The 18,145-nt window shown below is 39.2% G+C and overlaps 1 protein-coding gene and 1 non-coding gene across 6 annotated transcripts in view; one reads left to right on the top strand and one right to left on the bottom strand.

Moving 5' to 3' along the window:
• The window catches only part of SLC17A5 (solute carrier family 17 member 5), a 75,438-nt gene that overhangs the window by 35,323 nt on the left and 21,970 nt on the right, over positions 1-18,145 (bottom strand). For all 5 annotated transcript variants that reach the window (XM_055534809.1, XM_055534807.1, XM_055534808.1 and 2 more), the window contains one exon: positions 17,790-17,908. In XM_055534809.1, coding sequence (XP_055390784.1) covers positions 17,790-17,908 — 119 coding nt within the window. The remainder of the gene's footprint in view (positions 1-17,789; positions 17,909-18,145) is intronic.
• LOC129620300 (U6 spliceosomal RNA) lies at positions 7,674-7,778 on the top strand. The gene has a single exon (XR_008698487.1). It is a non-coding gene; the product is annotated as a U6 spliceosomal RNA (small nuclear RNA).

Genomic DNA, 18,145 nt, shown 5'->3' on the forward strand with positions numbered 1-18,145 from the left:
TTGGAGAAGACTCTTGAGAGTCCCTTGGACTGCAAGGAGATCCAACCAGTCCATTCTAAAGGAGATCAGCCCTGGGATTTCTTTGGAAGGAATGATGCTGAAGCTGAAACTCCAGTACTTTGGCCACCTCATGCGAAGAGTTGACTCATTGGAAAAGACTCTGATGCTGGGAGGGATTGGGGGCAGGAGGAGAAGGGGACGACAGAGGATGAGATGGCTGGATGGCGTCACCGACTCGATGGACATGAGTCTGGGTGAACTCCGGGAGTTGGTGATGGACAGGGAGGCCTGGCGTGCTGCAATTCATGGGGTCGCAAAGAGTCGGACACGACTGAGTGACTGAACTGAACTGAAAAGCCGGGTGGGGGGAAAGACCAGTTGTAGGCCAAACATATAAGCTTGACATGTAGCAGGATCTCAGTAGCTATTTATCACATGAATATGAAGCCCACAGAGTCAGAAATTTGGAAAAAAGAATACGACATGTAAATGTTAGTGTTCATTTGTAAACTGAGTATAAAACAACAGCTTTCTTTTCTCCGAATGACATCAATTTACAGTATTTCCACATTACAAGTTATACTTTAAGGAGGGAAACCCTTCATTTATAAAACATTCAAATTAATGATGAATTTTTAAATGTTTCTAGGAGAAACTATCCAATTAGCTGTGGCAGACATTAAAAAAATCCTTCAGGATTTTAAGATAGCCCTGTCTAATAGAACTTCTTATGGTGACAGAAATGGTCTATATCTGCACTGCCCAATTTGGTAAACAGTAGCCCTATCAAGCCTTTGCAATATGGCTAGTGTGACTGAGGAAATGAATTTTTAATTAAATTAATCTAAATTAAAATTTAATAACCACAAGTGTTGGTGGCTACCATAATGGACAACAAAAGTTGAAGGCAAGATCTTAATACAAAACAGCTTTTTCTGATGTTCTAGATAAGAAATTATTCTTTTGCTATTATCAGAGATGACTTGTCAATCACGCAATGTCACACACTCTCTTGGCTTCATTATACTTAAATGTTGGCAAAGCGCATTACAAAAGTTCTTGCCAGAGCTTCACATTCTTCTAAAATGCCACTGCTGATGAATGAAAATATACTGGAAAGGAAATTTTTCAGTTGTTCAGATCATCTGCCCAGCCAATATTTTGAGAGCAAATTCTTTAAGATATTTGAGTAAGGGAATTTCTGAAGGAATAATCAATGAGATCTTGAATCTTGTATAGAGAATGTATCATTAAATAAGTAATAATAGCTCAAACAGCTTTTTAAAATAACAGTTGAAGCACAAAAGTACAGAACAAAAATGTATTTGTTGTCAAATGTGCAAAATCTTCTAGACTATAGGAAGGGTAAGGTCAATCAATAACATTTGAGTATCTTCTATGTACAACTTCACAAAAAAATGTTTTCCTGTCAAATGTAAGAAACAACAAATTGGTTTAGAAAAAGCTGCATGAAATGCATGTTCTAAGTTAGGGCAACTAAATACTCAAGCCAAAGCCCTTATTTGCTTCATAAGACTGCAAAATTGTATACTCTTTCAAAAAGGTAGAAGAGAAGCAAAACAGTTATAAAATATCCTGTCCTAAAGATTTAGTAAAGAAAAAAATAAAAAAGCAAAAAAAACAATACCAGATCTCTTGAGGAAAGAAAATGTCAATGGGTAAAGTGGTAATGTCTTAACAATTTATTAAAAAGGAGACCTCTATATACCGTGTTCTTGGACTGGAAGAATTAATATTGTTAAAATGACCATACTACCCAAACCAATGTACCAATTCAATGCTATCTCTATCAGAATAACAACGCCATTCTACACAGAACTAGACAAATAATTTAATAGCTTGTATGGAAACATAAAAGACCTCGAACAGCCAAAACAATTGAGAAAGAGAAACAGCTGGAGGAATATGCTTCCTGACTTCCAACTATACTATAAAGCTATAGTAATAAAAACTCAGTATGGTTCTGGCACAAAAGCAGACTCATAGATCGGTGGGACAGAATAGAAAGCCCAGAAATAAACCCACACACTCATGGTCAATTGCTGCTGCTGCTGCTACTAAGTCGCTTCAGTCGTGTCCGACTTGGTGTGACCCCACAGACGGCCCACCAGGCTCCGCCGTCCCTGGGATTCTCCAGGCAAGAACACTGGAGTGGGTTGCCATTGCCTTCTCCAATGCATGAGGGTGAAAGTGAAAGTGAAGTTGTTCTTACTCTATGACAAGAGAGAAAAGATAGTCTGCACAATGGACAAAGACAGACTCTTCAATAAATGGTGCTGGGAAAACTGGACAGCTATATGTAAAAGAAAAAATTAGAACATTCTCTACTCCATACACAAAAATAAACTAAAAATAGATTAAATATTTATAAATGTAAGGCTGAATAGAATAAAATTCCTAGAGGAAAGCATAGGGAGAATGCTCTTTGACAAAAATTGTAGCAATGTTTTTTGAATCTATCTCCTAAAGTAAATAAAAGCAAAAATAAATAAACAGGATCTAATTAAACACAAAAGCTCTTTCACAGCAAAGAAAACCATCAACTAAACAAAAACAGTACCTACTGAATGGGAGAATATATTTGCAAATGATATGACTGACAGGGGGTTAATAGCCAACATATATACATACCTCATACAAGTCACCATAAAAAAATAAAGAATCTGATTAAAAAATAGGCAGAAGAACTGAACAGATATTTTTCCAAAGAGCAAATGCAGATGGCTAACAAGCACATTAAAAGAAGTTTAACATTACTAATCATCAGGGAAATGCAAATCAAAACCACAATGGGATGTCACCTCACATCTGTCAGAATCACTACCATCAAAAAGAACACAAATAACAAATGTTGGAGATGATGTGGAGAAAAGGAAACCCTTGTACACTGTTGGTGGGAATGTAAACTGATGCAGCCACTGTGGAAAACAGTATGGAAGTTGTTTAAAAAACTAAAAATAATTAAAAACAGAACTTTAGATGACCATTGTATCTACTACTGTGGGCAAGAATCCCTTAGAAGAAATGGAGTAGCCCTCAGAGTCAACAAAAGAGTCCAAAATGCAGTACTTGGGTGCAATCTCAAAAATGACAGAATGATCTGTTTGTTTCCAAGGCAAACCATTCAATATCACAGTAATCTAACTCTATGCTGTGACCAGTAATGCTGAAGAAGCTGAAGTTAAATGGTTCTATGAAAACCTACAAGACCTTCTAGAATTAACACCCCCAAAAATGTCCTTTTCTTCACAGGGGACTGGAATGCAAAAGTAGGAAGTCAATGGATACCTGGAGTAACAGGCAAATTTGGTCTTAGAGTACAAAATGAAGCAGGGCAAAGGCTAATAGAGTTTTGCCAAGAGAATGCACTGGTCATAGCAAACACCCTCTTCCAACAACACAAGAGAAGACTCTACACATGGACATCACCAGATGGTCAATACTGAAATCAGATTGATTATATTCTTTGCAGCCAAAGATGGAGAAGCTCTATACAGTCAGCAAAAACAAGACTGGGAGCTGACTGTGGTTCAGATCAAGAACTCTTTATTGCTAAATTCAGATTTAAACTGAAGAAAGTAGGGAAAACGACTAGACCATTCAGGTATGACCTAAATCAAATACCTTACGATTATATGGTAGAAGTGACAAATAGATTCAAGGGATGAGATCTGATAGACAGAGTGCCTGAAGAACTATGGATGGAGGTTCATGACACTGTATGGAAGGCAGTGATCAAGACCATCCCCAAGAAAAAGAAATGCAAAAAGGCAAAATGGTTGTCTGGGGAAGTCTTACAAATAGCTGAGAAGAGAAGACAAGCTAAAGGCAAAGGAGAAAAGGAAAGACATACCCATTTGAATTCAGAGTTCCAAAGAATAGCAAGGAGAGATAAGAAAGCCTTCTTCAGTGATCAATGCAAAGAAACAGAGGGAAACAATAGAATGAGAAAGACTAGAGATCTCTTCAAGAAAATTATAGACACCAAGGGAATATTTCATGCAAATATGGGCACGATAAAGAACAGAAACAGTATGGACCTAACAGAAGCAGAAGATATTAAGAAGAGGTGGCAAGAATACACAGAAGAACTACACAAAAAAGATCTTCATGACCCAGATAACCATGATGGTGTGATCACTCACCTAGACCCAGACATCCTGGAATGTGAAGTCAAGTGGGCCTTATGAAGCATCACTATGAACAAAGATAGTGGGGGTGACTGAATTCCAGGTGAGCTATTTCAAATCCTAAAAGATGATACTGTTAAAGTGCTATACACAATATGCCAACAAATTTGGAAAACTCAGCAGTGGCCATAGAACTGGAAAAGGTCAGTTTTCATTCCAACCAACCCCAAAGAAAGGCAATGCCAAAGAATGTTCAAACTACCACACAATTGCACTCATCTCACATGCTGGCAAAGCAATGCTCAAAATTCTCCAAGCCAGGCTTCAACAGTATGTGAACTGTGAACTTCCAGATGTTCAAATTGGATTTAGAAAAGGCAGAGGAACCAGAGATCAAATTGCCAACATCTGCTGGATCATCAAAAAAGCAAGAGAGTTCCAGAAAAACATTTACTTCTGCTTTATTGACTATGCTGAAGCCTTTGGGTGGATTACAACAAACTGTGGAAAATTCTTAAAGAGATGGGAATACCAGACCACCTTACCTGCCTCCTGAGAAATCTGTATGCAGGTCAAGAAGCAACAGTTAGAACTGGACATGAAACAAGAGACTGGTTCCAAATTGGGAAAGGCTGTATATTGTCACTCTGCTTATTTAACTTATATGCAGAGTACATCATGAAAAATGCCAGGCTGGATGAAGCACAAAGTGGAATCAAGATTACCAGGAGAAATATCAATAACCTCAGATACACAGATGACACCAGCCTTATGGCAGAAAGCGAAGAAGAACTAAAGACCCTCTTGATGAAGGTGAAAGATGGGGAGAAGGGGGATACAGAGGATGAGATGGTTGAATGGCATCACTGACTAGATGGACATGAGTTTTAGCAAGCTCCAGGAGTTGGTGATGGACAGGGAAGCCTGGCATGCTGCAGTCCGTGGGGTCGCAGAGTTGACTGAACTGAACTGAAGTGGGAACTACCAAATGACCTAGCAATCCCACTCCTGGGTACCTACCTGGAAAAAAAAAAACAAACCCTCTAATTGGAAAAGATGCAGGTATCCTAATGTTTATAGCAGCATTATTTACAATTGCCAAGAAATTGAAGCAACCTAAGTGGCAATCAACAGATGAATGGATAAAGAAGATATGGTATATACACAATGGAATAGTACTAAGTTATTGGTGGGCTGCCGTCTATGGGGTCACACGGAGTCGGACATGACTGAAGTGACTTAGCAGCAAGTTATTTAAAAAAGAACAAAATTTTGCCATTTGCAGCAACATGGATGGACTTGGGGGGCATTATGCTAAGTGAAATAAGTCAGACAGAGAAATACAAGGTATTACTTATTTATGGAATCTAAAAAATACAACAAATTAATGAAGATAACAAAAAAGAAGCTGACTTACAGATACAGAGGAAAAACTAATGGCTACCAGTAGGGAGAGGGAAGGTGGGAGGGGCAATATAGGGCAGTGGGTAAAGAGGTACAAACAATTAGGTATAAAATAAGCTACGAGGATGTATTTTACAACATGGGGAATACAGCCAATATTTTATAACAAGTATAAATGCAGCATAACCTTTAAAAATCGTGAATCACTATTTTGTAATAGAGCTTCCTTGGTGGCTCAGATGGTAAAGAATCTGCCTGCTATGCAGCAGACTTGTGTTTGATCCCTGTGTCAGGAAGATCCCCTGGAGAAGGGAATGGCAATCGCTCCAATATTTTTTTTAAAGATTTATGTATTTACATTATTTTCTGGCCATGGTGGGTCTTCGTTGCGGCACATGGGCTTTCTCTAGTTGCGTTGAGCTGGGCTACTCTCTGGTTGCAATGTGCGGGCTTCTTATTGAGGTGGCTTCTCTTGAGGAGTACAGGCTCTGGGCACGCGGGCTCCAGTAGTTGCTGCTCAGTAGTTGTGGCGCGTGGGCTTAGTTGCTCCCTGGCATGTGGGATCTTCCCAGACCAGGGATCAAACCATTGTTTCCCCACCTATTTGCCATGAAGGGATGGGACCGGATGCCATGATCTTCGTTTTTTGAATGTTGAGCTTTAAGCTAGCTTTTTCACTCTCCTCTTTCACTTTCATCTTCTTCACTTTCTGCCATAAGGGTGGTGTCATCTGTGTATCTGAGGTAATTGATATTTCTCCCGGCAATCTTGATTCTAGCTTGTGCTTCATCCAGCCCAGCATTTCTCATGATGTACTCTGCATATAAGTTAAATAAGCAGGGTGACAATATACAGTCTTGACGTACTCCTTTCTCAATTTGGAATCAGTCTGCTGTTCCATGTCCGGTTCTAACTGTTGCTTCTTGACCTGAGTACAGATTCCTCAGGAGGCAGGCAGGTGGTCTGGTATTCCCATTTCTTGAAGAATCTTCCATGTTTGTTGTGCTCCACACAGTCAAAAGGCATGTGAAATGAGTGCAATTGTGCAGTAGTTTGGACGGTCTTTGGCATTGCTCTTCTTTGGGACTGGAATGAAAACTGACCTTTTCCAGTCCTGTGGCCACTGCTGAGTTTTCCAAATTTGCTGGCATACTGAGTGCAGCACTTTAACAGCATCAAGCTTACAAACAGTTCACGGCATCCCAGTGCCTAAAGAGCAAAGTCTAAGCTCCTCAGTGGGACACACAGGATTCTCCATGATCAGGCTTCTTCTGCCACTCTCTGCCTTTGCCTTTTACCTGCAGCAAGACCTGATTCCTGGCAAGTATCACTGTCTCTCCTCAGAATCTGCTTATACCACATCCTTGCTGGGGGATACCCACACATCTCTCCCCTTCCCAATGTGCCTAGTTAACGCCAACTTCTCTTTCAAGATTGCTCAGATGAAGCTTTTACCAGTAAGAAAGAAACACGCAGCCTCTGACTGCTCTCACCTGAGATGGTCTGCTTCTAACAGTTGGGCCACAGCACGCTCCTGCTGACTGTGACGCCTGGTCTGGGAAGATTCCATATGCTGTGGGGCAACTAAGCACACGCGCCACAACTACTGAGCCAGCCCTCTAGAGCCCATGCTCTGCAACAAGAGAAGCCACCGCAAGGAGAAGCTCACGCACCGCAATGAAGAGTAGTCCCTGCTCGCCACAACTAGAGAAAGCCCGCAGCCATGAAGGCCCAACACAGTCAAATAAAATCTCAAAAAAAAAAAAAAATGATGGAATGAGACAGATAGACAACACCTTGATCACCTCTGAGCACAGATGAAAACAAGAATGTATGAACCACACAGAAGAGCAAAACTCTCTCCTGGCTAATGTGACTGCTGTTTCTCTGCCGATTATAGCCTCAGCCCCACCTAGATAAAAATTAAGATCCTCAGCCACCGCTACTGCCTTCTCACAGCGCCAATTCTGGAGCAAAACAGCGATTCTTTAAACCTTCCTCACAGTCAAGTAACACAAGTCTAAACTGTAACAAGCTGCCTTCAGCTCTCTCACGAGATGCCCTTTAGTTCCTCATGGTGTGGTTTCTTCTGCATTACCACAAAGCAAGAAATCCCATGCTCACTTTGGCAGGACATACACTAAAAGTGGAACAATACAGAGAAGATTAGCATGGGCCCTATGCAAGGATGACATGCAAATTCATGTAATCCTTCATATTAAAAAGAAAAAGAAAGAAAGAAATCTCTTTGTTCACCTACAGGTATGTTGCTGACAGTCCTTGGCAGGAGAGTATCATCTCCGGGCTGGCTGAGGACTCCTGCCTTCTCTGTATCAAAGACGTACTAGGTAACCTGTAGACAGCAGTGTCGGCCTAAAGTTCTGTCCATTCACGTCTGTCTCCCTCTGGATATCATAAGTCCCACAGGAACCACGTCTTGTTCATTTCTTCTCTGATTATCAATTTTTTGGTCCTCAATACCTTACAAAGAGGGGCTTCCTTACTGGCTAAGATGGTAAAGAATCTGCCTGCAAAGCAGGAGACGTGGGTTTGAACCCTGGGTCAGGAAGATCCCCTAGAGAAGGGGATGGCTGCCCACTCCAGTATTTTTGCCTGGAGAACCATACTGACAGAGGAGCCTGGCAGGCTACAGTCCAGGGGTCGACTGAGCAGCTAAGCACACACACACCTGACAAAGAACCTAGGACATAGTTAAGTGCTCAAAAAATGTTTAAGGAATGAATGAAGTACAGCAGATCCCAATCATTTATTGGATCCAGAATTAAAAGCGGAGCTTCATGTAACAAAGTATTTTATGACATTTTTCAACTACAATGTCATCTGGTTTAAGAATGCCGTTTGAAGTTCTAGGAAACCTAATTCTCTTAATTCCTCTTGCTTCTGAATATTTCGATTTCTGAAGCATATGGAAAAACAGATTAACCTTAGGTTTGGATAATGGACAGATTTAGGCACCTTTGAAGCTCTCTTTAAAAAAAAAATCTAAATAAACTAAAAAGTTTCATAAGTCAGTGAGGATAATGGTAAAAATGAAATTTTAGAAGGAGCAAGTTATTAATAATCAATGCTGAGAAAACATACCAAGTGCTTTTAAAAAATGGAAGCATAATTGACTTACAATATTATATTAGTTCCTCGTGTACTAAAGAATAATTCAAAATTCAATACAAAGCTGTTACACAATGTTGACTTATGCTCCCCGTGCTGCACAGTAAGTACATCCTTGTTACTTATTTATTTTATACCTAGTTGTTCGTACTTCTTAATCCCCTTCAACTACCTTGCCTGGCCCCCCTCCCCCTTCTCCCTCTCTAACCACTAGTTGGTTCTCTGTATCCATGAGCCTGTTTCTGTTTAATATTTGTTCACTTGTTTTATTTTTCAGATTCCACATATAAATGAAAAGACACAGTATTTGTCTTTTTCAATCTGACTTATTTCACTAAAGCAAAATACCATCCAGATCCATCCATGTTGTTGCAAATGGCAAAATTTCATTCTTTTTTATGACCAAGTAATATTCTACTGTATATATAAGATACATTATATTTTATGTGGCAAGATCCATTTACAATGCATTAACTCTTTTAATCTGTTCCTTAGTGGGGGGAAAATGGGTATTCATTTAATTAATATCTCAGAGAACACAGAGATCTTAAAGTAACTTTATTACATTCATTGGTGGTACCTTCTAAATTTCTGCCAACTTTTGGCGAAGACCAAGGGATGCCATATTTCTTAAAATTCAGCAGCTTACAGAGACCTTTGTAGCAAATTATAAAAAGTTAAAAAGAAAAGTGAATGAGTAAATGTTTAATTATTACCTGGTTTGCTATATATAAAAATTGAACCCTGTGATAAAGGGTGGGCCCAGTGAGCTGAGATAAGCGCACACAACCCCGCGATGCCGAGAGTGACCCCAGGGAGCCCAGACAAGCGCACACAAGCCCCGTGACACAGAGGCTGGGCACCCGATGCCGAGACAAGCACACACAAGCCCCACGATGCAGAGGATGGGCCCGGGGAGCCCAGACAAGCGCACACAAGCCCTGTGATGCAGAGACTGGGAACCCGGAGCCGAGACAAGCACACACAAGCCCTGTGATGAAGAGGATGAACCTGGGGAGCCGAGACAAGTGCCCACAAGCCCCGCGATGCAGAGGATGGGCCCGGGGGACTCAGACAAGCGCACACAAGCCCTGTGATGCAGAGGATGGGCCCGGGGGACCCAGACAAGCGCACACAAGCCCCGCGACACAGAGGCCGGGCCTGGGGAACAGTCATGCGCACATAAGCCCGTGACGCAAAGGCTGGGCACCAGGAGGCGAGACAAGTGGACACAAGCCCCGCAATGCAGAGGCCAGATGTGGGGAGCCGAGACAAGCGCACTCAAGCCCTGTTATGCAGAGGCCGAGACCATGAAGCTGACACAAGTGTACACAAGCCCACAACACAGGGGGGTGAGTTCCGAGGGCTGAGGGAAGCCCACAGAAGTCTCCACAACACAGAGGGCACAGTCGGGGAGCCAAGAAAAAGTCCACACAAACCCCTGCCCAGCAAGCTTCGGCCAGCAGAGCAGGGCGGGACAGGGGAACAGAAGCATAGCAATGATCCCGGAGACAAATTGGGGGCTGGGGACAGTGGAGATATGCTGAGAGGGCCACTTTGAAGCAGCTGTGGAAATAGATGTGTCTAACACTGCCAGGGCCAGAAGGACTGCCCAAACACATACTGGACCCATCGAGACTACTGGACACTGCACCGCCCTTCAGAGAGATGAGATCCAGCTCCGTCAACCAGAACACAGGCACAAGCTCCCCCAACCAGGAAAACATCACAGGACACTAACCCGACCCCATCCACAGGGCAGACTCCACAACCAAGAAGAAGTACGACCTTGAGAACCTTTTTTTTTTTCATTTTTTCTTATAAATCACCCTGCTTACTCCCCCTACATAGTCTCACCTTCACATTATCCTTTTGCAGTGCTGTGGAGTTTTCCTCTTTGTTTTTCTTGTTAAAAAAAAGAATTCATTTTTAAGATTTTTTTTTCTTTTTCACCTTTTTTTTTGAATGAGGTTTTAAATTTTGTTTTTTACATATTCAACTTCTTTGCCTATCATTCTATACTGACTATAGCTATTCCTGACCATATAGAGATCTTTTCCAAATACATCTATTTATCTTTGCTTTTCTATTTTTTCTTTTCTCTTTTTTTTTTACCCTCTTTTCCATCCCCTCTTTTTCTCTTTTCCTTCCCTTCTCCTCTTTTTTCCCCCTTTTTCTATTCTCCTTTTTTTCTTTCACTCTTTCTTTTCTCACCAAGTAAGTTAAATTGTTGAGCTCTCTTTGCTATATTCCCCAGTTGGCACTCTGATTGTGCTCAGTTTTCCAGATTGAGCATTCACTAGCTCTGCTTTTTAATTAGCTGATATCACTTTTGGTTTTCCTTGTTTACCAAGTCAATCTCCTGTGCTCTTTTCTTTAGAATACTGTATGTGTGCAAGTGTGTGTTTATGTCCCATTATTTCTGTAATTACCTGCTTGATCTCCTCCCACTAGAACACAGGTACAAGTCACCCCTAACAAGAAGTCAACACAAACCACCCATCCAGTCTTTCCCTCCAAGGGCAAAAACCAAAAGGAATAAGGATTATAACCCTAAGGCCTGAGAAAAGGAGACATCAAGTGGGGCAAGTTAGGAAAAAAAAAAAATGATGATAAGACAGAGAAATATAGCACAAATGAAAGAACAAAGTAGAAACTCACAAGACCAGATAAATAAAGAGGAAATAGCAATCTACCTGAAAGAGAATTCAGAATAATGATAGTAAAGATGCTCCAAAGACTTGAAAATAGAATGGAGAAAATGCAAGAAACATTTAACACAGTTAATACAATCACCAAGGACACAGAAGAAATAAAGAATAAGCAAACAGAGATGAGTAACACAATTACAGAAATTAAAAATACTCTAGAAGGAACCAATAGCAGAAAAACTGAGGCAGAGGAACAGATAAGTGAGCTGGAATATAGAATGGTGGAAATAACTGCTGAAGAGCAGAATAAAGGGAAAAGAATAAAGAGAATTGAGGATAGCCTCAGAGATCTCTGGGACATATTAAATGCACCAACATTTGAGTTATAGGGGTTTCAAAAGAAGAAAAAAAAAAGGCACTGAGAAAATTTTTGAAGAAATTATAATTGAAAACTTCCCCAACATGGGAAAGGAAATAGTCAATCAAGTCTAAGAAGTGCAGAGAGTCCCTCACAGGATAAACCCAAGGTTTATCAAGACACATATTAATCAAGCTAACAGAGATTAAACACAATGAAAGAATATTAAAAGCAGCAAGGGAAAAGGAACAAGTAACATACAAGGGAAAACCCATATGATTAACAGTGGATCTTTCAGTGGAAACTCTGCAGGCCAGAAGGGAATGGCAGGATATATTTAAAGTATTGAAAGAAAAATCTACAACCAAGATTACCATAACTGGCAAAGATCTCATTCTAAATTGATGGAGAAATCAAAAGCTTTACAGACAAGCAGAAGTTAAGAATTTAGCATCACCAAACCAGCTTTGCAATAAATACTAAAGGGACTTAAACAGCCAGTAAACACAGGAGAAAGGAAAGACCTACAAAAACAAACCTAAAACAATCAAGAAAATGCCAATAGGAATATATGTATCGTGGATTAAATGCACCTACCAAAAGACACAGACTGACTGAATGGATACAAAAACAAGACACACATATATGCTACCTACAAGAGACCCACTTCAGACCTAGAGGCACATACAGACTGAAAGTAAAAGGATGGAGAAAGATATTCCATGTGAATGGAAACCAAAAGAAATCTGGAGTGGCAATCCTTATTTCAGGCAAAATAGATTTTAAAATAAAGAATATTGTAAGAGACAAAGAAGGACACTACATAATGATCAAGGGATCAATCCAAGAAGAAGACATAACAATTGTAAATACTTATGTACTCAACACAGGAGCACCACAATACATAAGGCAAACACTAACAGGTGTAAGAGGGGAAATAGTAACACAATAATAGTAGGGGACTTTAACACCCCAGTTACACCAATGGACAGATCATCAAAACAGAGAATCAATACGGAAACACAAACCTTAAATGAAACATTAAATCAAATGGACCTAATTGATATCTTTAGGACTTTCCATCCAAATGCAGAAGAATATACTTTCTTCTCAAGTGCACATGGAACATTCTCCAATAGACCACATCTTGGGTCACAAATCAAACCTCAGTAAATTTAAGAAAGTTGAAATCATATCAAGAATCTTCTTTGACCACAACTCTATGAGACTAGATATCAACTACAGGGGAAAATTGCAAAAAACACAAACTCATGGATATTAAACAATACATTACTAAATAATGAAGATGTTACTGAAGAAATAAGAAGGGAAATCAAATGATTCCTAGAAACAAATGACAACAAAAACATGATGACCCAAAACCTATGGGATTCAGCAAAAGCAGTTCTAAGCGGGAAGTTTATAGCAATATAATCCTACCTGAAGAAACAAGAAAAGCATCGAATAGACAGCCTAACTCTACATCTAAGGCAGCTGGAAAAAGAAGAACAAAAAAAGTCAGCAGAAGGAAATAAATCATAAAGATCAGAGCAGAAATAAATGAAAAAGAAATGAAGGAAACAATAGCAAAGGTGAATAAAACTAAAAGCTGGTTCTTTGAGAAGATAAACAAAATTGACAACCACTAGCCAGATTCATCAAGAAATAAAGGGAGAAAAATCAAATCAACAAAATTAGAAATGAAAAAGGAAAGGTTACAACAGACAACACAGAAATAAAAAGGACCATAAGAGAATATTATAGGCAACTATAGGCTAATAACCAGAGAAGGCAATGGCACCCCACTCCAGTACTTTAGCCTGGAAAATCCCATGGACGGAGGAGTCTGGTAGGCTGCAGTCCATGGGGTTGCTAAGAGTTGGACACGACTGAGCGACTTCACTTTCACTTTTCACTTTCATGCATTGGAGGAGGAAATGGCAACCCACTCCAGTGTTCTTGCCTGGAGAATCCCAGGGACGGCGGGGCCTGGTGGGCTGCCGTATATGGGGTCACACAGAGTCGGACATGACTGAAGCGACTTAGCAGCAGAATAGGCTAATAAAATGGAAAACCTAGAAGAAATAGATTCTTAGGAAAGTTCAACAGGAAGAAACAGAAATTATGAACAAGCAAAGTACAAACACTGAAATCGAAACTGTGATCAAAAATCTCCCCCAAAACAAAAGCCCAGGGCCAGATGGTATCACAGAATTCTATCAAACATTTAGAGAAGAGCTAATGCTTACTTTTCTGAAACTCTTCCAAAAAATTGCAGAGGAAGGAACACTTCCAAACTCATTCTATGAGGCCACAATCACCCTGATACCAAAACCAGGTAAAGACAACACAAAAAAGGAAAATTACAGGCCACTATCACTGATGAACATAGATGCAAAAATCCTCAACTAAACTCTAGCAAATAGAATTCAACAACACATTAAAAAGCTCATACACCATGATCAAGTTGGGTTTATCCCAGGAATGCAAAGATTCTTCAATATACACAAATCAATCAGTGTGATACACCATATTAAGAAGTTGAAAGATAAAAACTGTATGATCATCTAAATAGATGCAGGAAAAGCCTTTGACAAAATTGAGCACCCATTTATGATAAGACCACTTCACAAAATAGGCATAGAAGGAACCTACCTCAACATAGTAAAGGCCAAATATGATTAAGCCCACAGCAAACACTGTTTTCAATGGTGAAAAACTAAAAGCATTCCCTCTAAATTCAGGAACAAGACAAGGGTGTCCACTCTCACCACTATTACTCAACATAGTTTTGGAAGTCTTAGCTATGGCAATTAGAGAAGAAAAAGAAATAAAAGGAATCCAGATTGGAAAATAAGTAAAACTCTCACTGTTTGCAGATGACATGATACTACACATACAAAATCCAAAAGAAACTATCAGAAAATCACTAGAGCTAATCAGCAAACTCAGCAAAGTTGCAGGATACAAGGTCAATATACAGAAATCACTTGCATTCCTATATACCACCAATGAAAAATCAGAAAGAGCAATTAAGGAATCAATCCCATTCACCACTGCAACAAAAAGAATAAAATATCTAGGAATAAAACTACCTAAGGAGACAAAAGACGTGTATATGGAAAATTACAGGACACTGATGAAAGAAATCAAAGGTGACATAAACAGATGGAGAGATATTCCATGTTTCTGGGTAGGAAGAATCAACATTGTGAAAATTACTATACTACCAAATGCAATCTACAGATTCAGTGCAACCCCTTTCAAATTACCAATGGCATTTTTCATAGAACTAGAACAAAAAATTTTACAATTCACATGGAAACACAGAAGACTCTGAATAGCCAAAGCAGTCTTGAGAAAGAAGAATGGAGCTGGAGGAATCAAGCTTTGTGACTTCAGACTATACTACAAAGCTACAGTCATCAAGACAGTATGGTACTGGAACAAAAGCAGAAATATAGACCCATGGAACAAAATAGAGAACCCAGAGATAAACCCATGCATCTATGGGTACCTTATTTTTGACAAAGGAGGCAGAATATACAATGGGGCAAAGATAGCCTCTTTAAGAAGTAGTTCTGGGGAAACTGGAGAGCTATGTGCAAAAACAGAAATTAGAACACTTCCTAACACCATACACAAAGATAAATTCAAAATGGATTAAAGACCTAAATGTAAGACCAAAAACTATAAAACTCTTAGAGGAAAACATAGGCAGAACACTAGATGACATAAATCAAAGCAAGATCTTCTATGACCCACCTCTTAGAGTAATGGAAATAAAAACAAAAATAAACAAGTGGGACCTGATTAAACTTAAAAGCTTTTGCACAGCAAAGGAAACTACAAAGTTAAAAGACAACCCTCAGAATTGGAGAAAAGAATAGCAAAGGAAACAGCTGACAAAGAATTAATTTCCAAAATATGCAAGTAGCTCATACAACTCAATACCAGAAAAACAAACAATCCAATCAAAAACTTGGAAAAACACCTAAACAGACATTTCTCCAAAGAAGACATACAGGCGGCTAACAAACACCTGAAAAGATGCTCAACATCGCTCATTATTAGAGAAATGCAAATCAAAACTACAATGAGATACCACCTCACACCAGTCAGAATGGCCATCATCAAAAAGTCTGTAATCAATGTAAATTGATTACAGCCACTGTGGAAGATGGTACGGAGATTCCTTAAAAAACTAGGAATAATACCACCATATGACCTAGCAGTTCCACTACTAGGCATATACCCCAGGCAAACCAAAATTGAAACAGACACGTGTACCCCAGCGTTCACTGCAGCACTATTTACAACAGCTAGTACATGGACGTAACCTAGACGTCCATTGATAGATGAATGGATAAAGAAGCTGTGGTACATACATACAATGGAATACTACTCAGCCATAAAAAGGAACACATTAGAGTCAGTTCTAATGTGGATGAACCTAGAGCCTATTATACAAAGTGAAGTAAGGAAGAAAAAGAAATATAAATATCATATACTGATGCATATATATGGAATCTAAAAAGATGATACTGATGAATTTATTTTCAGGACAGCAATGGAGGAACACACATGGAGAACAGACCCATGGACACAAGGGGAGGCGAGGAGGGAGAAGGTGAGATGTATGGAAAGAAACGTAGAAATTTACAACACCAGATCGGAGAAGGCAATGGCACCCCACTCCAGTACTCTTGCCTGGAAAATCCCATTGACAGAGGAGCCTGGTAGGCTACAGTCCATGGGGTCGCTAAGAGTTGGATACGACTGAGCAACTTCACTTTCACTTTTCACTTTCATACATTGGAGAAGGCAATGGCACCCCACTCCAGTACTCTTGCCTGGAGAGTCCCAGGGACAGGGGAGCCTGATGGGCTGCCGTCTATGGGGTCGCACAGAGTCGGAGACGACTAAAGCAACTTAGCAGCAGCAGCATGTAAAATAGATAGCCAATGGGAATTTGCTGTATGACTCAAGGAACTCAAACAGGGGCTCTGTGACAACCTAGAAAGGTGGGATGGGGTGGGAGATGGGAGGGAGGTTTGGGTGGGAAGGGACATGGGTGTACCTATGGCTGATTCTTGTTGATGTATGACAGAAAACCACAAAATACTGTAAAGCCATTATCCTTCAATTAAAAAAATTAAAGAAGAAAATAGATGACCAACAAGGACCTGCTGTATAGCACAGGGAACTGTATTCAATATTTTGTAGTAACCTACAATAAAATCTGAAAGAATATATATAAAATTGAATCATTCTGCTCTACACCTGAAACATAACACTGTAAATCAACTGTAATAACAACAACAAGTCACTGACTCTTATGACTGTAAATAGAACAGAATAAAAGAACAATTGTACCAGCTTGGCAGGGGGGTGGGGAATTGAAAATATCAATAATAATAACTTGATGGGGAATAAAAGTTTTATATGAAATATTTCATGTTCTTTAAACCAATAAAGTGACTATGAAGCCATTAATAATGCTAAAGAAAAGACTGTGTATTTTAATTTTTCCTAATGTTTTCAGGTTCTTCTTTTATTCTCACTAAAAGACAAATATTTTATCCCCAGGGCTTGAGAATTTACTGTATTAAATTATGACAGATTTGATTTCTGATTTGCTATTGTGCTCAATTAAGTGAAGCAAATCTTACTTTAGTGCATATAAATTTTTTCTAAAGGTCTATTCTAGAGGAGCAAATTATATAGTATAGCAAATGTGCTGTCCTTGTTAAATCACACTCATTTAAAATACAGATAAAAACACACTCGTTTCCTAACAACAAACATTTAGAATGTAGCTGTAAGATTCCTTTTGTAGATAACACATCTTATTCTCTACTAAGAAGAACGACAAAGAGAGTCACTTGAAAATCATTACTCTAGAAGATGTAAAATGAAAAGTAATTTTTCATAGATTTGAACTAGAAAGAACTAAAATATCTTGGGCAAAACAGTACTTTGTATATCAATTTGCCTAGAGTGTACATAACAGAAATATTCAATAAAAAGTTGGTATCTTAAACCTGAAAAAAAAAAGTTTCTGAAATAATTTTTGGAATATGCCAAAGTTCATACCTGATTTTTTAATGATGAAAGAATATACTCCTTTTCATAGGGGCTGATTGTCTTGTGAGTTTCTGGTGTATCACTAACTAAGCAGATCCATAAAATAAACCAGATGATTCCAACAAGGCCTTAAAAATAGAAAATAGTTAAATGAAATCAGAATGCACCAATGTAGCAATTTACTTATGTCTTGAAAAAAATTATGTAATTATAAACTTCACCACAATATGTCTAGCATTCTCACCACACAAATCTTTTTTTTTTTTGTTATGAGAACTTTTAAGATCTATTCTTTTGGCAACTTTCAAATATGCACTACAATATCACTGTGCAATACTTTACAAACCTAGTCTTATTTATTTTAT

Source organism: Bubalus kerabau, chromosome 9 (genome assembly GCF_029407905.1).
Source record: "Bubalus kerabau isolate K-KA32 ecotype Philippines breed swamp buffalo chromosome 9, PCC_UOA_SB_1v2, whole genome shotgun sequence".
Classification (NCBI taxonomy): Eukaryota; Metazoa; Chordata; class Mammalia; order Artiodactyla; family Bovidae; genus Bubalus; species Bubalus kerabau.